We start from the raw sequence: 25835 nt of genomic DNA on the forward strand, positions 1-25835 counted from the left end.
ACTGTACTCTAGGACTCCACTTATGAGGTACCTAGAGTAGTCAAATTCATTGAAAAAGAAAGCAGAATGGTGATTTCCAGGGTGAGGGACAATAGGGAGCTGCTGCATAAGGGGTATACAGTTGCAGTTTTGCAAGATGAAAAATACCTGGAGTCCGTTGTACAATACTGTGAATAAGCTTAACATCACTTGCAATGTACATTTAAGATGGTTAAAACAAAACACACAGAACACGTCTCTAGTAAAGGAATTATATTTAGACTATGTAAAGAAATCTGTAAACTCAGCACTAAGAAAACAATCCTGTTGGAAAATGGGTGAAACACACAAATAATAAACAGACACTTTGCTAAAGAAAATATTCAGATGGCTAATAAGTACACAAAAAAATTTTCAACACTATTAGCCATTAGAGACATGCAAAGTAAAGCTTCAATGATATATGACCACCACACACATATCAGAGTGGTGAAAATATAATACCCTATGATACCAGTGCAGGAAAGAGTGTGGAGGAACTATATCTACAAAAAACCCTCTAGCACTTTATGAGTTTAGCAGGGTTGTATAATAAAAGGATCACCTTCGTTGCAGGTATGAATTTTAAATGGTACAGTCACTCTGGAAAACAGTTTGGAGGTTTCTTATAGAATTAAAAAAATATATGTACTATGCAACTCAGCAACTGTACTCTTGGGATTTTTATCCTAGAGAAATGAAAATATGTGTCTACCCAGAGCACTGTATGTAAATGTTTACAGCAGCTTTATTTGTAATAGCCTCAAACCAGAAACAAGCCCAATGTAGTTCAATGAGCAAACAGATACACAAATTCTGACACATGCATATGACACAACACTACTCAACCAAAAAAGAACAAATTATTACAATGCTACAACTTGGATGACTCTCAAAAGTACTATGCTGAGTGAAAATAACCCATGTGTAATACATATTATATATATATCATTTATATATCGTTATAAGCCATATAGAAGCCATACATATAAAATGATTATGTAATTCCATTTACATAAAACTCTCAAAATGACAAAATTATAGTGATGGAGAACAGCTAAATGGCCAGGAGTTAGGGCTGGGGGAAGGGAGTGACTGTAAACAAGGGAATGTCTCTGCGGTGATGAAACAACTCCATAATTTGGATATAACAGTGGTTATGTACATCTACTCGTGATAAAATCTCAAAGTAGTATACACCAAAGGAAAAAGAAGTACATTATAAAAACTGGTGACACTCTGGGACTCCCTGGTGGCACAGTGGTTAAGAATCTGCCTGCCAATGCAGGGGACATGGGTTTGATCCCTGGTGCAGGAAGATCCCACATGCTGTGGAGCAACTAAGCCTGCATGCTGCAACATCTGAGCCTGCGCTCTAGAGCCCGCAAGCCACAACTTCTGAAGCCCACATACTCTAGGGCCCATGTGACACAACTACTGAGCCTGCATGCTGCAACTACTGAAGCCTGCATACATAGAGCCCATGCTCCGCAACAAGAGAAGCCACTGCACTGAGAAGCCCGCACACTGCAACAAAGAGTGGCCCCTACTCACCACAACTAGAGAAGGCCCACATGCAGCAACGAAGATCCAATGCAGCCAAAAATAAAAATAAAAAATAAAAAAAGAAATAAAATAAAATAAAACATAACTCTTGGGACTTCCTAGGTGGCTCAGTGGTTAAGTGGTTAAGTGCATTGGCAGGCGACACAGGTTCGATCCCTGCTCCAGGAAGATCCCACATGGCACAGAGCAACTGAGCCCATGAGCCACAACTATTGAGCCCATGCCGTGCGCCTTAGAGCCTATGCTCTGCAACAAGAGAAGCCACCACAATGAAGAGTAGCCCCCATTTGCCACAACTACAGACAGGCCATGTACAGCAATGAAGACCCAATGCAGCCAATAAATAAATTAAAAAACAAAAACAAAACAAAACCCAAAAAACACCCAACAACAAAAAAAAACTCTCAGAAAAAGGAAAACTGGTGACATTGTAATAAGGTCTGTAGTTAACAGTATTGTACCAATGACAGTTTTTTCATTTTGAAAGTGTACCAGAGCTACGTAAGATGTAATGATTTGGAGAAGCTCGATAAAGGGTACATGGGGACTTTCTATGCTATTTTTGCAACTTCTTATGAGTTTTAAATTATTTCAAGATAAGTATTTTAAAAATAAGGGTGGTATAGAAGTAATAATTATTCTGGAAATAAAGAGAATTAAAAGATAAAATAACCAGAGACATCAGCAAAAATATGAGTTAGGATTCCTGAAAATTCCCTTTCATAAAAGCAAAAAAAACTAGCCAAAAAAAGAGAAAAAGTCAGAAACAACTTTTCCAGAACTCTAGAAATTAATCAAAGGCTTTCAACAATCTGGCAAAATTATTCAAGAAAATAGGCTGAATCTTGGTAAGAATAGTAAACTTTGTGGCATTTTTAACCTGCATTGTTTCCATTCTTCCATCTCTAGCGCCACAGCAGGCGTATTAGCCAACAGTCCACATTGAGAGCAAAAACCAGTAGTCTGGCAGCTACCAGTGGGGTTGGAGCCACTGCAAACACTCCTTACCAAAGGATTACCACTATATGACCTGTATGGCTGCTCCCATTTGCAAGACTATGTTATTTGACTTGCCTTGGAGCTTGTCAGTGCAAACGACCTTTTCCTAAGGGGTGTTTTTGGAAAAAATTAGAGGCAATCGATCAGCTTCCCAGCTGACTGAAAGGATGTTAACAGTTGGGACAAACAACAAGCCATCCAAAACACCTGGAAGGAAAAGCTGGAGAATGAAATATCCATTGGGGCTTTGAACAGCTCTGACATATTTCTGGCAATCTAGGAAGCAACACACGTGTAGAGCTGTGTGTGTCCCCAGGGCTGAGGACACGCCCAGGGAAGAACTGAGAAGGCCCTAAGTCTCACCTCTGGCTGACTGTGACGCTCTGTGCAAACAGGAAGAGAAGGCTAAGGCAGCGCTGTCAACTGCTGGCTTAAGTGTTGACGGGGTACCCAAGACACACAGAGCTCTCTGGCAAACACACGGAGACTTATTGGTTCCCGGCATTAAAGAAAATCTGTTCTTTCATCAGCTGACTACAAAGTTTAACCAAGTAGATTTCAGCAGCTGCACTAGACAAAGATATAGATTTTAAAGAATTAGTTCAGAAAAGTCACTAAACAATCACAACTACAAGGAACAGCAACAAATCTGGGGAGGGCTGGGAGTCTGATGCTCAGAGTTGTCACATTATATTCTTTAAGATGTCCAGTTTTCAACAAAAAATTGAGCTATTTATGTAAAGAAACAAGAAAAGATTGTTCAAACACAGGGAAAAAAAGCAATCAATAAAACCATCACTGAGGAAGCACAGATGTTAGACTTATTAGTCAAAGAATTTAACTTAGTTATTTTACATATGTTCCAGAACTAAAGGAGATTATGGTTAAAGAATGGCATGAAAATGACGTCTCAGCAAATTGAGAATATCAACAGAGACAGAAATTATTAAAAAACTCCAAATAAAAATTCTGGCGTTAAAAAGTATAAAAGCTGAAAGGAAAAAAAAAAATCACTGGAGGATTTTGAAAAGCACATTTCAGCAGGCATAAGGAAGAGTGAACAAACTTGAAGACAGGTCAATTGAGATTGTCCAGCCTGAGAAACTGAAAAAGAAAAAAAAAAAGGGAGGGAAAATAAAGAGAGCTTCAGGGATCTTTGGAACAGTAATAAGCGTACCTAATATATGCATAATGGGAGTTTCAGAAAAGAAAGAGAGGGGCAGAAAAAATATCTGAAGAAATAATGGCCAAAATCTCCCCAAATTTGATGAAAAGCATTAACCTATATAGGTATATCCCCTGCTTATGGAAAGTCTGCTTTACACCACTTCACTTTTACGAAAGACCTGTTTTCACTAACTGAAAGAAATCCCAAGAGGATTTTCACTTTTATGAAAAAAAAGCTACCATTTAAAATATCGGTCAGCATTTGTTTTGAAGAGAGCTGTTAATTTAGAGGCAGTGCGCCCCATGCAGCAAGAGCGGCACCACCAAGCTCCTTCTGGGAACTACACTCAGCATCTCAGCATCAAGCTGCCACAGCCTTGAACTGTCTGTGAGCATCTGTGCTTCATCTTGATGTATTTTGTGCATCCTTTAGCAAGATGTGTCCTAAGGTAATTGCTTCTTCACTTTATGCCATTTTGGATTACAAAAGGTTTCATAGGAACACTCTACTTTCAGATAGCGGGGGAAACCTGTACATCCAAAAGTTCAATGAACTCCAAGTAGGATAAATTGAAAGAAACTCACACCAAAACACATCATAATTATCAAAATGCACAAGAAAGTAGTTAAACGTGAAACTGTAATTTAATTGCACCAAAGGGTAAAAATGGTAAAATATTACAACAATTAAATCTAGATGAATAATATTATTTTCTCTATTTTCCTCTACATTCATGGATCTTCATATTAAGAACTTAAAAAGAGAATGCTGTAAGATTGAGGATACCAACTAGAAAGAAAAAAATGATTTCCAATTTAAAATTCTTCCAGCCAGTATATCATTTAAGAGTGTGGGTAGGACTTTTGTTTATGAAACCATGGCATACACACATACCTTTCCTATTCCTCTTCGGAAGTATAGCTAAAAGTCACGAGTGTCATATACAAAACAAAAAAGCTGCTGAAAGGTGAAGAGAAGACAGACTGGCTAGGACCTCAGGACCCTTGGAATGACACAGCAGTGAGTTTCTTGGATTTCCTTTTTGCCTCACGTATCCCACACTGCGTGCTGGAGAGCCAGCACCTAGAAACACAAAGGGCACAGACAGAAGTCCCAAGAAAAGTCTTCCTCCAGCCAAAGAACCAAGAAAGGAGCAGCTAAGCAAGATGTAAAGCTTTTAGACAATAATGGCTCTACTCCAGCCAAATCCCACAGAAAAGAAACAACTGTAGCAACTGTAGCCCCATCCCCATTCACTCTGGCAAAGGCTGTAGAGAACCTAGATTTCCACACTTGCCATGCTGTAATGACACGCCTTAATGCCCCCTCCAGCACCCCACTACTAAATCTGTGTTAAAAGGGGCCAAGCACGGAACCTGGACTTCAGCACCCATACTGGTGGCAATGCTTCCCATTCCCCAGCTGGGGCAGTTTGAGAGGAGGACTGCTAAAATCAAACTATACACAGCTGATCCTTGAACAATTCAGCATCCCTAACCCCTGTGCACATCTAATTTTATAGTTGGCCCTCCACATCGGAGCTTCTACATGTGCAGATTCAACCAACCACAGAACTCCAGTAGTGTTGTGTACTACTCTAGTATGTAATTATTGAAAAAATTCCGTGTATAAGTGGACCTGCGCAATTCAAGGGTCCACAGTAATTCCAGAGTCCATAATACCTAAAATAGAAGCCCATTCGCCTAATCAAGAGCCAGGAAAATCACAACTTGAATAAGAGGTGAATGATGCAGCAATTATATGACAAGGATGTTAACACAGAGATCTTTAAGATGCGTCAATAAGCAACTACGAATTCATGTGAAACAAATGAAAAGAGAAAAATCTCAGCGAAGAAATCAAAGTTGTAAAAAGAACCAATTGGAAATTATAGAACAAAAATATGTACTTTCTCTGCTACAGAAAAGGTGCTCTAGCGAATCAAGAGAGTAAGCCAAGAAAGAGGAAGGAAGTACACGGGCTCCTGGTGATAAGCTGAAGGGATTCAGCTCACAGATAAAGGAAGCACCAGGGATAAGAGCTGGGTATCAAGGCTACAGAGCAACCAATGCAGACTAGAGGGATGTCACCAAGAACAAACGACAGAGATCTGAGAGGTCCACCTTTATTCAGAGCTTTTCTATAGGTTTGGGGGAGAGTTTGAGGATGAACTAGTGACAGGCAGGCAAAACCTTAGCAAGCATTACTAGTAGCCTTGTAGTACTATGTGATTTTTTTTTAATTCAATTTTTAAATATATTTTGCTAGCTTCTGGATTTACTTTCTAAACTTACTGTTTTCTGTTTTGTAATATTTCAACTTTCCTTAATGTTTTGTCTGAATTAGTACTCACATTTCAAAAGATGTATTAAGAAGTCTCTCTCCCTCCTTCCTCTAACCCACCCACTACCATCTCCACACAACACCCTTCTATCTCAGTATTTCATTGGATCTAAGCTGGCAACACCATACAATACACCACTATTTTGAGTACAACTTAAAGATACATTAATTAATGATAGAATGTTAACAAGCAATTTAAAGTTATATATTGATTTCAGATATACTGACATGCTTATGTTTGATCTTACTTGAATCATAGTATGCTCTATATGGTTTTCATTTTCTTTCTTTTAAAATTTTTGTTCACTTTTTTCATTTCTATCCTCTATGTCTATACTGTTTTCTGTTTTAACTTTACCTTCACTCTGTGATAGTTTCTTCTAGATCTTCACTGAATTCTGTCAACTCATGTGCCATCTCTTTATGTTTTGTCATTTATTCTTGGGAATCTTTGCATTTCATTTTTGTGTTTTCCTTCATAGAAGTGGTGGCTATTTCATTCAATAATTTCTACTCATAGTCAAATATTTTGTTATAAATTTCATCTGTCCCCTGTAAATGTTTTTCTGGTGTTCTCAGTGAACGAATTAGTATATTTTGTTGCTTTTTCCCTACTTTTAATTTTAGTTATCTTCACATCAATCCTTCTGTTATTACTCATCAGTGAATGAGTTGGGCCATTACAAAAAACAGCCATTTACACGAGACTCCTTTTTCTTGGGTGTGGGAGTGTGGGGAGACTGCTCTTTCAGCCGGTTATTTTTCACAAGCCAATGCTCTCTTCCTGCAGGTGCCACAGAAACAGACTGCCTACTGCAAAAAAAAAGGCCAGCCTGAGTGCCTGTGTGGGGCCCCACCCCACAGCATTTCTGAACCATACTAAGCCCAGGTGGCCTACAACAGCCCCTCCTCACCCAAGTTTCTGCACGTTTTGTTCACAAGGGATAAACTTTTGTACATCACAGTGCACTCTTAGCCTTCAGGAACTTTTTTCTACCACTTTAAAAGTAACTCCATATGCTACCTTTTTTTAAAAAAAAAAAAAAAAAAAAAAACTTAAACAATTGAAAATAAATGTATTACGTTTGTAAAATTTAATACCTAGTGTTGCTGGCAAGAATGCGCAGAAAATGGGAACACGTATCTTACAAGAAGGTAAAAAGGCAGAGTGATTGGAAATCAGAATTTAAACTGCACGTTTACTTTGACCTGTCAATGCTACTTCCAGAAATTTATCCCTGAGAGATGTTTGCAAAAGGGCTCAATGGTAGAGAAAGAGATTCACTGTAGTATTGTTTATTACAGTGATAAGTGGAAATAACTTAAATGTTCATTAACTGAGGACTTAATTATGACACCAGCACATCTGGGAACATCACACAGTATAGGAATACAGTCTCCTTTTCTGGTTTTGCATTTTCCTGACCTCTAACGATGATATGTCCTAAGGTGTGATCCTTGTACCACTTCTATTCTCTATTTATACTCACTGTCAACGGGATCTTCTCCACTCTCATGGTGTTAAAGCACATATAAAACATACCTTCGAGACAATGCAGGTTTGGTCCAAGACCACTGCAATAAAGTGAATATCACAATAAAGCGAGTCACACAAATTTTCTGGTTTCTCAGTGTGTATAAAAGTTATGTTCACACTATACTGTAGTCTATTAGTGTGCAACAGCAATATGCCTAAAAAAAATATACATGGCTTAATGTAAAAAATACTTTATTGCTTAAAAAGAGCTAACCATCATCTGAGCCATTAAGGAATCACAGCAGTGACATCAGGTATCATTATAACAGATATAATAATAATGAAAAAGTTTGAAATACTGTGAGAATTACCAAAATGTGACACAGAGACATGAAGTGAGCAAATGCTGAAAAAAAAAATGGTGCTGACAGACTTGCTTGATGCAGGGTTGCCATAAACCTGCAATTTGTAACAAATGCAGTATCTGTGAAGCGCAGTAAAACAAGGTATACCAGTACCTGCTTTAATTCCCAAATCTTAATCATTAGCATGGACCTCTATCTTCAATTCCAGAATTGTCTACTTCAGAAATACATATCCAACTATGCATGTGACATCTCTACTTGGGTGTGTCTAACCACTTGGATATCTCAAAATAAAATGTTTGAATCCCTGATTTCCCCGGTTTCCTCACTTTAGAAAGGATAATTCCTTACCTGTAGTTTCTCAGGCAAAAAAACTGGTGGGTATCCTGAACTCCTACCCTTTCTCTCCACTCAGTCAGAAAATTCTGATAGCTTCAATACATATTCAGAATCTGAACTTTTCTTAAGATTTTTATTACCTCCATGCTGGTCCAAGCCACTAGAAGAGTCCAAGCTTTTAACATCTCTCACTTGGTCTCACTGCTCCCACTCTTGTCTTCTTGCAGTTTATCCTCAGCACAGCAGTCAGAACAATTCTTTTAGAAATAAGTCAAATCATGTCACTCCCATGCCTTAGCCCTCTGATGGCTCTCCCGTCTCACTCAGAATAAAATCCAAAGGATTCTGTATGGCCCACAAAAGCCCTACATACATAATTTAGCTCTCAATTATATCTCTGAACCACTTTGTACACCGCTCCTCCCTGCTTGGTCTAGGCTGCTCTCCCTTGCTACTCCTTGTTTATACAGGCAGTGCTTACTTTGCACAACACTGATATGTGTCACTTTCACATGCACATGAAAGTCCCCCACCAACACTGTTCAAATTTCATTTACTACAGTATATTTATTAACTGTAATTGCATAAAGTGCAAACTTTGCTGCTCACTCTTCAGTCTACAAATCACTTTGTAACTTACAAACATGCACATCACACACCACTTCTTTTGAAGTATGTTGGTGATTGGTCACTGCACATTTGTTGTTCAGTTCATGGAGACAGCAAAGCATGTAGTTGTGCTGTCTCGTTTCCCAGTGATAAACCCAGGTGAAATTTTACAAAAATGAATGACTGAAAGAGAGAAGTGGCCAACAATGATGAAAATGCAGGGAAAAAAATGTGATAATTCTGGAAGTAAAATGGGATGTAAAAAATCTTTCAGAAGATCTGAAAATGGGAACAGCATGGAGAAGACAGGATGAGACCTAGGCCTGTACGGAGCTATGGTATGGACCATATTGAGAAAGTTCAATGAATATAAAAAAGGTGGTAAAGTCACTTCATATCATCTTTTAGTTGAAACTGCAGTAGTAACAGCAAGCCACTACAGTGAAAGAGAGTATTTACTTATTTACTTCTATTTTGGATTGAAGACTAAACAAAAAAACAAAAAAAACCCCCACAACAACCCAATCAATCACCCAGACCAAAGTGCTGAATTAACTGCCACATTGAAAGAAGATGGAAATTACAAGGAGAATTAAAAACAAACAAACATTTCAACTTTTACAGCCACTAAAGGCTGGACTCATTTTTTCAAAAGTCAGCATTAATTTGGTTAATGCAAGCTACCTGGTGAAGCTTCTAGCACAGATAAAGATGCTGCTGTGAAATATGCACCCAGATTCCAAGGATTAGTTAAGGTAGATGGTTTTGATAAAAGGATGAGGATGTTTTGATAAAAGGTTAAAGTTGTCCCTGGAAGTGATTCTGGCGAAGACCTCACATTAAAGGAACCCTTGGAGATAATTTACAACGCTGAAAAGACAAAGGATAAAATGCCACAGCAGATCCAAACTTAGAAAGGAGTATGACAATTCACCAAAGCACAGAAGGACTCCTTGTATCACAAGTTATGCAGTGTGGATAAGGCAAGTTCTGTTCCAACCACAGTTGTCCCTTGGTACCCACCCCCAGCGGATACCAAAATCCATGGATACCAAAACCTGTGGATGCTCAAGATGTGGAACCCCTGGATACAGAGGGCCAACTGTACTCTTGATTAGCTTTCAGAAAGAAATCAAACACTTGAATTCTCAGTGCTTCTGATGTTTAAATTACAGTGTACTAAAGTACATTTGCATTTTAGTTTTACTTTTTTTTTCATTTCCCTATATAACTGAGAGTAAAAGTTTTTAATATTTTTACAAATGTTTTTAAGGTCACAGAACAACTGTAAACAACCATGCACAGTTTCTATTTACACAGTTATTTATACATGCCTAAACAAATATGCAAATTCCCGCACATTCCTGTGTAAAGGGGTGACAGCAAGTACTCCTACATCAAAGTCTTGGGGCCTATTCTTTCCTTTCCTCTGCCTGACAACAGGGAATATGAGACTTCATGCTCTTAAACCCTCTGCTCAGAGAAGTCTTTTTGTAAGTCATCACCCCTTCCTCCCATCACTTATCTTCCCTTTACACTGTTTTCTTTTTCTTCACATATTTATTATTTCTCTAGACTCACTAGATAACAAGCTTAAGGAGAATGGACAGTCATTCTTATAGCCCCAGATTCTATTTAAAATGATACCTGGCACACATGGCATTCATAATTTTTTTTTTGAATGAAGTTTTATGAAGAAGCAGATCTAAAATATAGTAACATGGTAAGCTATTACTGATATAATAGCTTACAATCAACAAAATCCTGTTTTTAAGAATCTATCAACCTGTCTACATACATATGCAAAAGAAAATGTGGAAAGATACGCAACAAAACTTTAACCAATCAATATTACTCTGGGGAGTGGGACTGGAGAGGTGTGTGGAGAAAAGGACAATGATTTTCACTTTATACTTCAAATGTTTTTATATTATCTCACTTCCCCCCCAAAAATAAGACTTCTAGAATTAAGAAGGTAAAGAATAAAGAAAATAGCATGTATTAACTGTGGTCACAATGCCGCTTTTGACAGTAGTAATAACTAGGTGTATACCATGAGGCAGGCTCTGTTTAAGTGGTATAAATACACAAGAACCCGATAAGGCAGATGTTATATATAAGCATGCCCATTTTACAAATGAGGTAAGGATCAGAGAGGTTGAGAAACGTGTCCAGATCACACAGCTAGAAAGTTGTTCTTTTAGTTGCACACAGGCAAATTATGTGAAGTTTGTTGCATGTACTGGACTTTTCCATCCTCAATTATGTGCTCACCCTGCAGGCCGAGGCGACCCGGACGTACTCCGCATAGAGCTCTCCACACGAGGACTAGCCACTTCAGGAGGCTGAGGAGGAATGAGGGTTTTCCGCACTGCCATTCTGAAAGAGACAAGAGACAAACCCTGACTACAACGCTCTGAGGGCATTAAAGGATAATATACATTTGCTAAGCACACCTATGGCAAAATGAAAGCACTACGTTGCTAGGTATTTTTTAATGGATTTTCAAATTTTATCAAAGTCGTAAAGGCAGGTTATTTTAAAAGCTAAATAGTACTAAAAAGCTTTTATTTTTTAATTAATTAATTAATTGGCTACATGGGGTCTTCGTTGCTGCACTCGGGCTTTCTCTAGTTGCGACAAGCAGGGGATACTCTTCATTGTGGTGGCTTCTCTTGTTGTGGAGCACAGGGTCTAGGCGTTCAGGCTTCAGTAGTTGCAGCATTCAGGCTTCTGTAGTTGCAACATGTGGGCTCAGTAGTTGTGGCGCATGGGCTTAGTTGCTCCGCAGCATGTGGGATCTTCCCGGACCAGGGCTCAAACCTGTGTCCCCAGCATTGGCAGGCGGATTCTTAACCACTGTGTCACCAGGGAAGTCCTAAAAAGCTTTTAATAATATACAGCAAATTCCTTTCTCATCCCTCCCCACTTCCTGCCAGTCTCTCTTCATAAAGCAACTACTGAGACTCTTTTACCTGCTTCTCCTGCCTTCTACCTACACAACTCCTTTGTACTTAATATTAAAATCTGTTGAGCATTTACCATCAGTATTACACCTATGTATTTATATTGACCTGAGCAAGTTCCTGGAAGCTGAGTGAAAAAAGTCAATCAAGGTAGCCAGTGATCAACTGTGTCACGCGGCAGAGAGGTCACACGTGGCTCAGACCGATAACTACTGGAGCTTAGTAATGTGGAAGTCATAAGTGATCCTGACATGTTTAGTTCTGGCAGAGTGGTGGAAGCAAATACCAGAAGAGAGTCGGTTTGAGAGAAAATGGCTAGAACATACCATTTGGCATCAGAACTGTGAGAATAAACTTCTGTTGTTTTAAGCCACCAAACTTGTGGCAATTTGTTACAGCAGCTCTAGGAAACTAATACCATGGGGGTGCAGTTGACAAATTCAGGGGGAGAGCTGGCTACAGAGAGGGAAAACTCCATAGGACAAAAAAGTAAGTTTCTTCAACAGACAAACTGCAAGAAAAAAAAGAGATGGAGGTAACACACCAGAAGACTCTTAATAGACACATAAAACAATTCTAAAGTGTGTAACTTATCAGAATACTGACTCAAATAAATAATATAAAACAAAATTTGTGACATATGAGATCACTGGAGGTTTAAATGACTAAATATTTGATAATATTAAGGGGTTATTATATTTTTTTAAAAGTATGTATCTCAATAAACACGTTGAAATACACACAAATGAAATAACATTTTCCCTGTGATTTGCTTCAAAATAATATGGTGAAGGGGATGGATAGGCATAAAGATTAAACATAAGCTGATAAGTTAATAACTGAAGTTGGATGATGGGTATAAATTAATATGTTCAAACCTGTATTACGTTTAAACTTTCCACAATAAAAAGAAATAGACAAAAAAGCAAGACCAACCCCCCAAGACAAACACTCCTGCCAAACCCCGAAAGAGACATGGCACTATAAACCCACAGAATGACCAAACTTAAAAAGAGTGCCCGATAACAAGCATTGGTGACAATGAAGGCAATGACCCCACTGCTGGTGACAGTGTAAACGGGTATAAACACCCGGACAAACTGCTGGCATTATTGCTGGAGCTGAACACGAGCACAGCCTATATCCCAGCAAATCCCCTCTGTGGGTACATCATAGCACTGCATTTATGGAGGCATCAAAGGTGATGCACAAAGATGTTTGGGATAACGTTATGGCCCCGACTAGAAACAACCCAAATATCCATGGATAAAACATGGTATTCTCAGACAAGGGCATTTTATATAACCATAAATAAGTTACAATCACGTGGAGTAACGTGGATGAATTTTCCAAAACCAAGTGAAAGAAAATGGACTCACAAAAATGTGTAAAATATGATTCTATGGGAGCTCAAAAAGAGGCAAAACAAATCCATAGGGTAAAAAGAAAAACTGGTTAGTAACCTTTGGGGGAAAATGCTGGTGATGTTCTGTTTCTTGATTCATATAGCGGTTGTATGTTGAGTTCCCTTTGTGCTAACTCACTACACTGTACATACATTATTTGCGCAGTTTTCTAAAAGGTTGAAAGGTGCGGTGAAAAGGTTGAAAGAGAGATCAAAAGAAGTGGCCCTAGCAAATAAAGACAATACCTTTATTTTCTTTTCTAATAGGAGAAAGAAAATGGGGTAGAGAGTGGAGCAAAGTGGTTCAATAGAAGGATTTTTTTCTTAAAGATGGGAGAAATGACAGCATGTTTATATGTTTCATGTGAGTGATCCATTAGCAAGAAAAAACTGATGAAGAGGGAGAGAGGGAGAGGAGCTGGAGCTGGTGTAGGTGAGAAAGGCTTCGGTTTGGTGCTCTGGAGAGACGCCCTGAGAACTCACCGGTACTGAGGGGTGGAGGTGGAGTGGGGGACAAAGGCTGGCAGGTAAGAGGTGACAGCTAGTTTGTGAAGTTCTCTTTTGCTTGTTTCCATTTTCTCAAGAAAGTAGGCGGCACGTTCATTAGCTACTAGTGAACGTGGGAGAGGAGGTGTGGAAGTCTGGAGAGGAGCAGAGGCACATGGGGGTCTGGGACAGTGGTCTAGGAAAGCACACTGTGCTGGTCTGCCATGAGGTCCCGGGGAGGTGTGTGAGGTAAAGCAGGACCAGGCAACGTGGTGCTCCCTGCCACACTCTGCTGCAAACAGCACAACACAAATTAGGCAGAAAGTCTGATTTAACTCTGGTTTTAACAAAGTGAAGAGGAGGGCAAGGAAGTTGAGGCTGTACGCAAGGAAATGACAACAATGGACCATAGACACTGAACCAGGGAGAGCAGACAAAGATGCCAGGAAAGTCAGTGAGAAAAGGGAATGGGTGGTTAAGGACCAACAGACTGAAGGTTCCTGGCTAGGTCTTGGAGTCGCAGTACTGCTGCCAGGGACACGGAAAGTGAGGTGGGCTGTGGAACACGGGGGTACAGAAAAAGCTGCTGAACTTCTGAGCTGTGCGGTGCTAGTGCTCATGGGTGTACCCTGATGAGGGAGGGTGGACGCAGGGGAAGCATTCCAGCAACTGAAAGGCCAGGGAGCTGGGAAATAATTTCTGTTTACATTCAAGCTGAAGACAGTATGATGGTCAGACACTATGTACCTTCTGAAGGACAAACATGGCCCCCAAATCAAACATGAATCTGTTCCACAAAGTACCCACTAGCTACGTGGGGCTACTAAGCACTTGAAAGGTGGCAAGTGCAAGTGATGAGCAGGATTTTTAACGCTATTTCATTTAAGTTAATTTGAATTTAAAAACTGGTATTTGATTCAGTTATTGGAAAACTTTCTGGTGTGTCAGGATTAACCTGGCTATATGAAACTACTTTTTCAAGTGCAAATTTTATGAAATCTCAATACAGACCAGGAAGCATGCCTGCGGTTCAGGAGAAAGGGCCTGAAAGTGGCAGTGAGGCACAAAGAGGACAGCTACCCCACCTCCAGACCCAGTGACGGGAAGGGATGGGGAAGAATCAAGAGAAAGGAAGTCAAGACCCTGAAGAAGAGCCAGGTTCCAATTAAAGCAAGAAGCCATGCTCAGAGAAGACGTCAGGCCACAGGGGACGCGGATGATGACGGATGACCACAGAGGGCATCGCAGAAGGGCCTCTGGAGGTGATGGAGGGTGGGAGAAGGGGCAGACCTCTCTTGTTGTGTCCAGTGCTGTGAAATTTCAAAATATGTTACCTTGGTGCTGGTTTGTGTCCATTGCAGGTACTGTGCTGAGCACTTTATGGTTTGTTACATCAGGAAACTCCTACCCTTTGGTTTTGGTAATTTTCTATGAATTATTTTTAGGTGATCCCTCTCCTTTTCTCTGATCTGTCTTGCTGAAACCCCATCACTTGGAGGCAGGATCTCCTGAACAGGTTCCTTAATTTTTTGGTCTTTTCTCTCCTTTGGTCTTTTCTCTCTACTTTCTATCTCTTTGTCTTTTTCCTTTACTTTTGAGAGATTTCCTCGATTTTACCTTTCAACTCTTCTCATGAGTTTTCAATTTCTGCTCTATTTTCAACTTTAGGACACATTCTTATTTCTGAATGTTCCTTTAGTGGAGTCTTCCTGTTTCATGAATGCAGTTTTCTTTTGCCCTTTGAAGATGGCACTGACAGTGTCTGTCTCTGTTCATGTGTTCTTATGTTTTGTTTTTAGTTTTATTCTCCTTGCCTAGCCTCTGCATCTTCCGAGATGCTTTTTTTCAGTGTGTTCACTGTGGTTCCCATTTTGCATTGTTAGAAGAACCCTCAAATATCTGATATGCTTTTTTGCACGCTGGTGATGAGGAAGGAGCAAGGGGACTAAAAGCTGATTGGAAGCCCTGAGCTTGTAGCAGGCTTGTTTACTTTAAGGGTAATCTAAGCCCTGTCTTGTCCTTAAACCCCTAGTGTTGATATCTTTAGATCTTTCCCCTTGGGCTGGATGGACCCTAGAAGGAGAGTAGAGTCCTCTTCTCGGCTGTGTCAGCCACGAGGGAGAAGTCTCAGCACTCCACACAGGCTTGGTCACCTCATCTGTTCCTGGTACAGCACCACGTCCTCCACTGTGCTGACACATCCCGGTGGACCATCTGCAGTTTGCTGGGGGTGGGGAGGAGGGGCAGTGCACCCCACAGTGTGGGTAAAGAAGGAAAGGCAGTGCTCTAACCACTTCTCAGACAGATTTCAGCCCAGCCTCCTTTTACCCCCAGTTATTCCTGCTCCTGGTCCTTTTGAAGATTCACAATTTAAACAAGGATGGTTCTCAGGGTTCTTCTCTGCAGACTTAATGTTCACCTTTCTCACAGCTAAAGGAGCGAGTGAGCACTTGCCTCTCTACTTTCCAGCTTCAAAGTCTTGTTGCTATTGTGTCTTCTCCTATTCTCCCCATCCTTGTGTGTTTATAATCTTATTTTTTTAAAAATATTTATTTATTTTCTTACTTATTTTTGGCTGCGCCGTGTGGCTTACAGGATCTTAGTTCCCTGACCAGAGACAGAACATTTGCCCTCGGCAGTGAAAGCATGATGTCCTAACCACTGGACTGCCAGGGAATTCCCTATAATCTTTCTTAAAAAGCCTCTTTACTAAAAGTTCTGTAGGGTTCTGAGAGGAAGAGAAGTTTAGAAGTGCGTGTTCAATCTGCCGTCTTAACTATAAGCTCTGCCTTGTGTCTTCATTGACATGGTTGCCGTGTCATGGACTGACTTAGTATTAAAAGACAGAGACTCTGGTCTCTGTTCATAGCAGTGCCCATACCTCCCCATCTACAATCCACCAACTCAGAAGCTTATATGACAACACAGAAACAATCTGCTACTAAATACACTTAATGACCCTTAATACACTTGGGAAACTGCTTGCCCCTAGCAACAATTCATTTAGGACAAATGAGGGAAAAATATACAGCACACATTACTGTACCTAGCTGGCCAAGCCTGAAGAGTTCAGTACAAGCTACTTTAGGGGTTTCAGGATTAAACTCTCAGAACAGAGAAAACCCCTAAAGTACGTAATATGCAACAAGATGCTTATAAACTGACATCCAGCTGACCCCTGGATTCTTAACACTCTGCAGTCTGAGCTTGGCAAGGCTCTACTGAACAACCCGGAGGCCAGGTTATTTTGGCGGAAATCGAGTTTGCTATCAGCACTGGATTAATGCCTACTATTTATATCAATTACATCCTGAATGAGAGGTGTCACTTGGCACTTCTGGGTCTACTCACCCATCTGTGGCAGGCTTCTTCCGGAGTATACTTGGCCGTGGGGAAGAGCCCTGGGCTGGAGCGTTGGTGCTCGCGCTCTGGCTGTGAGTCTGCACCACAGTGGTTGCTGCTGGAGCAGCACTGAATGGGTTGCTAATAGGGTTGGCTACAATTGTGGCTCCATCTGCCAAGACCACTGCTGAAGGACAGGAAAGAGCAGTGCAGAGAAGGAAACGGAAGTAACATTACTAAAATGTCACATAAGACAAAGAATAACCATTAGACCACCACAATTAAGAGTACCCATGTTAGGACTGTCCAATTTCAAGAAGGTGAGGGGTAAGAACAAAAGCAGATGGCAAAGTGGGAGAGGTTACAAAGTCTACTTATGCATGGTTAAGAACCACTTTTCTTTGCTCTACAATCATAATTACTAATAAATGAGATAAGATACATAAAGTATATAGTAAACTTCAAGAAACATTCTCCTACATTTTTTTGGTGAAATGCCACTGCCTCTCAATTCCTAATAATGGTACCAACGTTCCAGTCTATCTTAACTTTATGGCTTTACAAACAACTCCAAAAAAATATCTGAGGGAATTTCTAGTGGTTAGGACTCCACACTTTCAATGCCAGGGCCCAGGTTCAATCCCTGGCCGGGGAACTTAGATCCTGCATGCTGCACAGTGTGGCCAAAAAAGAAGAAGAAAATCTTAAAACAGAATGAGAACACTACCCTTACAAGGTGAAGGTACTCTCTCAACTAAGAACTCTTTTAGAATGCTTTTCCCCATGTGCAAATGCATACTAGGCTATTTATGTATGTAGTTTCTAATGCTTACAAACATCCTGATAGGTAAGTTCTAAGCAACTCATGTTGCTTAGAGGAACTTAAGGCCTAGCGAGATTACTTGAGGCCACAAAGCCAGTAAGTGGCAGAACCATGATTTAAACCCCATGTCTCTTTTCTTGCTACATCAACTTCCATGTAAAAAAAATTAAAATTACCTGAAGTCTTTCCTTCAGGCTGAGGCGGCTGGGTCCCTATTGGTGCAGGCTGGAGTCCTTGGGTGCTGATCGGGGTTGCTGAGTGAATCCCCTGTGTGCCAATGGGGGCTGGCTGGATCCCTGGGGTCCCAATGGGGGCTGGCTGGATGCCCTGTGTACTGATGGGGGCTGGCTGGATCCCCTGGATATGTCGAGCATGAGATGCATCCACTGTCATCAACTGCATGGGGTTCAGGTGGACTGTGGACGCCACCCCAACTCCAGTCTGAGCCGTGATGGCAGAGTTTGGAGCCTGAGCTGAAACTAAAAATGATGCAAAAAGTGACAAAAATGTTAGCTCTGATTAGCACCGTCCACAAGGAGAAAAACACTCAAATCAGAACAATTTTTCCACTGTTCAAGATCTAAACTCTCAGTTAAAAAAAAAAGTGCTTCATAAACTCTGTATGTTGAGGTTTTCCCCCCTTTCTTCCACCAATTTGATATGATCTCTCTGCAGATCACTAGAAATAGCATTAAAATGAGAAAAAAAGCAATCATTTATTAAAAGCTAAATGTGAGCCAGGCAATTATGTAAATAATTAATATAAAACTTCTGAGATACATCCATGCCTCCAGGTCAAGAATCTTTGCTTTAATTGATAGAATTACTATCACAGGCATTTCTGAAATACAGTAGTTGAATTTTAAATTCCATGATACCCACTGAAGCAAGAGAACAATCAAGTTGTCCTTTTTTCTATCAGGCAAACATATCATCTACTGTACATATTATAAACAAACGAACTCAACAACAGAACTGAAAACAAAAACATTCCCAGAAAGCAATAAAAAAAAAAGACGGGATTTCTCACTATTTGTGGAAAGAAAAAAGATTTTTCTTCTCAGTCATCAAAACAATTTGGAAAAAGATATATGTATCCCACGTTCATTGCAGCATTATTTACAACAGCCAAGATATGGAAACAACCTGTGTCCATTAGTGGATGAATGGATAAAGAAGATACACACACACACACACACACACACACACACACACACACACACAAAAACACACAACGGAATATTACGCAGCCATTAAAAAAAAAAAAGCCCAAAATATTGCCATCTGTGACAACACGGATGGACCTAAAGAGTATTACGCTTAGTGAAATAAGTCACACAGAGAATTACAAATACCGTATGATATTACTTATACACGGAATCGAAAATGCAGACAACAAAAACAAACCGAACTCTTGGATACAGAGAATAGATTGGTGGGTGCCAGAGACAGGGGTGGAGGGTGGGCAAGATGGGTGAAGGCGGTCAAAAGATAGAAACTTTCAGTTTTAAGATTAATAAGTCCTGGGGATGTAACGTACAGCATGACGACTACAGTTAACAGTGCTGTAGTGCATATTTGGAAGTTGCTAAGAGAGTAGATCTTAAAAGTTTTCATCACAAGAAAAAACAATCTTTAACTGTACAGTGACAGATGTTAACTAGACTTGTGATTACTTTGCAATATGTATAAATATTGAATCATTATGCTGTACAGATGCAACTAATATATGTCAATTATGTCTCAATTTTAGAAAAAATGATCTAACTGAAAACGTTTTATAAACCACAGAGATAAAAAGGTAAATTATTATGAATAAGAACAGTATAGTGAAAAGTTAATACATGTAAATTTATAGTCACTGCTATACTGTGATTCTTCCTTTGTAAAATACATACATACACAATTTCCAGAGCATTATAGTTTCTTCCTAAGAAGCGTATCTTTGTTATTTCTGTTAACTAACAGTTTTTGGTCATTTGCCTGTTGTTGAACCTCCAGTCTAGTCACCACTCCAAGCCTTTTTATGATCCAATCTTATTTCACACTTTGTATTCTCACTCACACTACGCTCCTGCCAAAACCAAACCCGCTCTGTTGAGACCACATATTCTAGCTAATACTTTATTCACAGACAGAAATGTGCTTTTCTCCAGTTCTACGTCTCTGCCCTATCCATTCCGAAAGATGCTTTCCAAATGTCACTTCCTTTAGGGAATCATTCCTGACCTCCAACTCTACCTTTCCAGTAGAAGTAACCTCTCACCCCAGAAGCAGCATGGCTTTGCTCAAGCCCCTCTTTTGAGACTTAGCATATTATAGTATCTCTTCATGTCTAATCTTCTTACTAGACTTCAAGCTTGATGAAAGCAACATCTGTTTAAAAGTCACTTTAAAAATAGAGCCTAGCATAGGCCCTTACATAAAGCAGGATTTCAAGAAATATTCACTAGGATACTATAAACTGGACTACATCATTTTTTTCACTTGTGTCCATCCATGTATAGATTCACATGTCTGAGAAATAATATATTACCTCTCATCTGCACCAACAGTGACAGTTTGATACTGGAAGAAATAAAGTATTGATCATACAATTCATTTTTCTGTGTTAGTACCCATCAGGGCTACTGCAGTGGTGAAAGAAGAATAATGTAGAGAAACAGATGACGGGCAGGACCCTCAACACTTCAGACAGTGCTCGTATGATGGATTTTTACAATAAAGGTTTATACAGGATGATAGTGTCTGCATAGTTGGTTCTAGCTCAAGAGAGACTCTACATGCCCTTTTCAGTTGGCTAGCATTCAGAGAAATACATAGTGGTCATGAATGACCTTCTCCAGAAAGGCAAAATGACTGCACTGTTACAGAAGTACCAATTGGCCAAGGTAGTGAATGAAGGAAGAAACCTGATGGCAAGTGCTGTACTGATAAAGAGATTTAAGAATTTTCAGCAGTCCGTGTAACACACACACACACACCACAGGCATGAAATTTACTTCCTAATCCTCAACACGCTTCAATGATACTTTCTGCATCCTACTTTTGGCAACAATCAGTTAAACATGATTTTACTTTATAAGATTGTTAATAAAGAACATTGTTATGAATTTCTTTTAAAAAGAAAGTTTTGAAAAACATCCCCTTCCCGCCCACAAAAAAAAAAATCAAAACACAAACACACAGAATGATGTAGAGATGGAGGAACCTGTTTTCAAAACTATTTAAATATTCCAGTGTTTGAAAGTTTTAGACTAGCACTCTCCAATGAAAATATAAGTCATACATGCAATTTTAGATTTTCTAGTAGCCACATTAATAAAGTAAAACGCAGGCCAAATTAATTTTAATGACATACCTTGTTTAACTCAATATATCTGAAAATTATCATTTCAAAATTTAATCACTATAAAACTTATTAGTAACATGCTTTACATTCTCTCTTCCATTTTATGTCCTCAAAATTCAGGGTACATTTTACTCTTAAAACACATCTCAATTTGAGACTAAATTTTTATCAGAAATATTTGATTTGTATCTTGATTCCATAAAAGCTCCAATTTTGAAAAAAGTAGTTTCATGTCACTAAGTTGCTCCAAACATATTTGAAATTTCTCTCATTTTAATTAAGTAAAACAAGAAATTCAGTTCGTCACTTGTGCCGGGTCCCCCTCAAACGCTCAATGGCCAGATGTGGCCCAGGTGCAGTGCTGGATGCCACAGAAGGGCAACGGCCTTTATATAAACTATTGTTTATACTAACTATTGTTTATTCTGGATTGGCAAAAAGAACACTATTTACAAGACTGGATGGTGAATGTCGAGCATAACTGGACTAACGTTAAAATCACAACAAATATCCCACAAAACAATAGAAGCTCCATAAGATTACAGCTTTCTTCATTTTTAACTGCACTACCATTTTAAGGGAAAACAAAAACTGTTAATTATCCTCAGGGTAGGATAAAATCATGCTAACATCACTAATAAGAAACAACTTTTTAGATCACAGAGATGGTGACTTATAACCTTAAAGCTTCAGATTCCAGCCTTATCTGAACCTGAAAATAGAAGCTGGAGTAATTAAATCCACACTAGAAATACTCACTGATCAATTTGTATCTCATTGCATGCAAAAATTAAAATGTTAAAAGTCAGCTTAACAGTGGGACTCATACCTGGGTACTGTCGAATGGTGGACACAGAGCTGGTGATCGGGGTGTAGGTGTGAGCAGCCAGGGGGTACGCAGAAGGTGGGTACGTTGGCAGAAAGTACTGGAACTGAACAGGAACAGACGGTCTATAGATGGAACACAGATAATATGAACCAAAATGGTCTATTTTCTTCTTTCCCTTCAAATGATCCTATCCTCTACAAGCTCTTCATACTTTTAACTGGCATATCAACATTTCCCAAATTGTGTCCCAAACAATTATATCAAAGGATACAGACCTAGAGACAGTAATATTTTAACATGGATGGACCTAGAGATGATCATACTAAGTGAAGCGAGTCAGAGAGAGAAAGACAAATACCATGTGATATCACTTATATGTGGAACCTAAAATATGACACAAATGAACTTATTTACAAAACAGAAACAGACTCTCAGACATAGAAAACAAACTTGTGGTTACCAGAGGGGAGAGGGAGTGGGGGAGGGATAAATTAGGAGTTTGGCATTGGCAGACACAAACTACTGTATATAAAACAGATAAATAAAAAAATCCTACTGTATAGCCCAGGGGACTATATTCAATATCCTGTACTAAGCCATAATGGAAAAGACTATGAAAAAGAAAAAGAAAAAATATATATATAAAACTGCATCACTTTGATGATTAACAATACTGTAAATCAACTATACTTTGGTTAAAAAAAAAACAAAACTAATAAGCATTTCTGTATGCCGTAATAATCAAACAAGAATATTTTAAAATGATCCAATTCTGAAATAACTTTATCTGTGTCCCACCAGGTTCTCACTGTGGGGTGGGAGAAGGGCGATACAAATACAGAATAGGGGAGGTAACGGAGCTGGACCAGAGGTACCAGAATGTACTAGTCTTTAAAATGTTATCTACTTCCTACCTCTGCCTGCTGAAAGGGCCTAGAAGAAATGACAATCCAGTAACAACAAACAGAGCTAGGGCCTAGGTCTTGGTTTCTAAATGATGTAAAGGAACCAGGGCTCCTTGGAGAAATGGCAGATTCCAGGGCTCAGAGAGACCAAGTGCAAGGGGAGCTCCAAGTATCTTCTTGTGGTGAGAAGTAAGGAAGGGCTAGAATGACCAGGACATGGCAAAACCCAGGAACTAGTCTGAAGGGGCTCCCAAGGACCAACCTGGAGACAATTGGAGCATCAAATAAATGACAGTAATGGATCATAATTATGAATAAATAAAACCAAACCCATGGGCCCATGCTGATGTTCAAAAATAAAATACACAACAAAATAAATAAATGGGGGCAGGTAAAATGTCTTCAGCCCAGAATGGCAGCTGATAAACACGAACGAAACGATGGAGAAAGTCGCCGTCTCACAACCACCGTATTTCAGCCACCCACTGACTCAGCCAGAAACCATCAACAGACGCAAAACTGAGTGTAAGTTTATTGGCGAGGAGGACATTTATGGTTTCAAGGTATCTCCACACAAACTTACAAAGAAAAAAAATACACCCTTACAGTAGAAAAATTTGACAAACATCACCTTCATTAAGTAATTAACGTTGACCTATCTAATAATGGGACAAAGGGACAGCGTGAGCTCTCTGATGCAGTGACAGTGAGAAGAACACATCACCTAATGGTATTCACTCCAAAAATGAACAGCCTGAACCTGACTACGAGGAACAATACAAGCCCAAAATGAAGAATATTCTGCCAAAGCAACTGGCCTATCCATACTCTTCAAAAATGTCAATGTATGAAAGAGAAAGGAAAATAACAGATTGTGTCAGATACCCGTCCTGTGGTTAAGTAAGAATAGCTTTGTTCTCTAGAGATGAAAATGGAAATACTTAGGGATAAAGGGTCCTGATGCTGCCACCCTTACACTCAAAATGGCTCAAAAGTAAATTAAACAGAACTACACGTCAAAAAAATGATACTAGGAGAATATTCATCAAAAGGACAATGAATAAATACAGCAAAGTTTCATAAAATTAGAGAAATTACAAAATGTACTGGATTTTCAGAGGGAAATTTTGAAAATAAGGACATACAGGCCACATTTGTAGGACAATTCGTTTTACTGAAAAATCAAAACATTCAGTGACACGATGGGGCACATTCCCTCCTACCTATTGTCACTTCGGGTTTCCATGGCCACAGGATTTGGAGAGGCTCGATGTCCTGAGATGGGAATCAGGCTACTCCTCTCTGCAGGGTAATCGGGTTGGATCCGAGGAGAAGTGTGTGTGATTTGCTGAGGCACCACCTTAGCTACAAAAAGTATAATCCAATTACATTACTGCTCATATGCTTTTATTGGCAAGCTGAAACATTCTTGGCCAGCAACAATCTTAAGAATGCAAACAGTAATAAGAAGCCTGGATTTTTAGTTTTAATCAAAATAAAAAATGAAAAGATGAGTATCTATGGTTCAACTGAACTATTTCAATCTGGTAATCCACTGATATATTCACACTGTCATTTGTCAAAGGAGGGTTCAACATTAACACTTTATCAAAAACATTAGCAACCAGGCCCTTTTCCCCTGACCTGGCTTCTGTGAGACCTTTTTTTTTAAAAGGAGAAAACTAAACAACAACAACAACAACAACAACAACAACAAAAATCTGAATACAGAAATGGCAAACACCTTAGATTCTTTTTCTCTGGGGCCCATAACTAATTAGTAATAATGTAGTTAATAAGTAATGAGAAGGTCATTTTAATTTCCAAGTCTCAGTTTCCTCCTGTATGAGGAGGCTGTCTCTAGAAAATCACTTAATTTCTCAAGTCTTTTGAGTGTCCTGGGACTTTACATAATATTCTATGGCAAAATCAAAATGATCATACGGTTTTCAAATTTAATTCCATCTGTGTAAAGACCCAAGTCACACCAATGACAGGCATGCAAACACTAGAGACCAGGATGATGCCACCACATTGCGCAAAGTGCAGCACACTGAGCACCAAAGGTCAGCAGCAGCTCCCACCGCCCCCTCCCCCCACCCCCACCGCTACGTTGTGGGAGGCAGCTGGGGAAGTTTCTGCAGGATGGGTAGGATGCCCAGTTTGACCACTGAGGATGGCCTCTGCTGGCTAACGCAGAGAGAACCTGGCATGATGTATTTTCTATCAGTAGTAAGTACAGAGGGTGCTGAGTGAAAAGCAACTAAGCCTTGTTTTTTCACTGTGCCCATAAAAGGTAGGAGAAAAGTACACTTCCAATAAGAAAGCGGCTGTCATTTGGCAGAGTACCTAAGCAGAAGCTGGTAACCACATGCACACACATGAATTACATCTTTACTTTTTCCTAATTAAAAATGCCATACATCCTCAATTATTTAAAAAAAAAAAACTTCAAGAAAAACATAATGAAGAAATCATAAGTCAGGGCTATTTTCAAAGATAATCCCTGTTTTCTGAATGCTATGACCATCTGATTCTGTTTTTTATAACTCTGAGACCACTGTCATGTGTGGAGAAAATAAGGATGGCATTCTATTAGAAACTGGCATTCACTGCAGGTGAAAACCCTATGCTTGTGGTTAATCAGGCTTTTCCCCTGACCCACATATTCCTATTAATAACAATGACTGAATTCAATATTTAATCTCATCTGGAGAAAGCAAGTGACACTTAGAAAAAGCCACTTAGGCGATTTTAATATATCTCTCATGCCCCCAACTTGAAAATCAATGCTCTAGGGTTAATATCAGGTTTGCCTTCTCAACTGAGGCACTTCTGTACAG

At 39.5% G+C, this 25835-nt stretch overlaps 1 protein-coding gene across 5 annotated transcripts in view; it reads right to left on the bottom strand.

The window, feature by feature from the left end:
* SAP130 (Sin3A associated protein 130) overlaps positions 1 to 25835 on the bottom strand; it is a 77942-nt gene that overhangs the window by 28553 nt on the left and 23554 nt on the right. For 4 of the 5 annotated variants that reach the window (XM_057744708.1, XM_057744707.1, XM_057744706.1 and 1 more), the window contains 5 exons: positions 24216 to 24357; positions 22088 to 22209; positions 18083 to 18385; positions 17093 to 17270; positions 11159 to 11263 (listed from right to left, as the gene is read on the bottom strand). In XM_057744708.1, coding sequence (XP_057600691.1) covers positions 11159 to 11263; positions 17093 to 17270; positions 18083 to 18385; positions 22088 to 22209; positions 24216 to 24357 — 850 coding nt within the window. The remainder of the gene's footprint in view (positions 1 to 11158; positions 11264 to 17092; positions 17271 to 18082; positions 18386 to 22087; positions 22210 to 24215; positions 24358 to 25835) is intronic. The other variant, XM_057744705.1, reaches the window with a different exon arrangement.

This window comes from Hippopotamus amphibius, chromosome 8 (genome assembly GCF_030028045.1).
Source record: "Hippopotamus amphibius kiboko isolate mHipAmp2 chromosome 8, mHipAmp2.hap2, whole genome shotgun sequence".
Lineage (NCBI taxonomy): Eukaryota > Metazoa > Chordata > Mammalia > Artiodactyla > Hippopotamidae > Hippopotamus > Hippopotamus amphibius.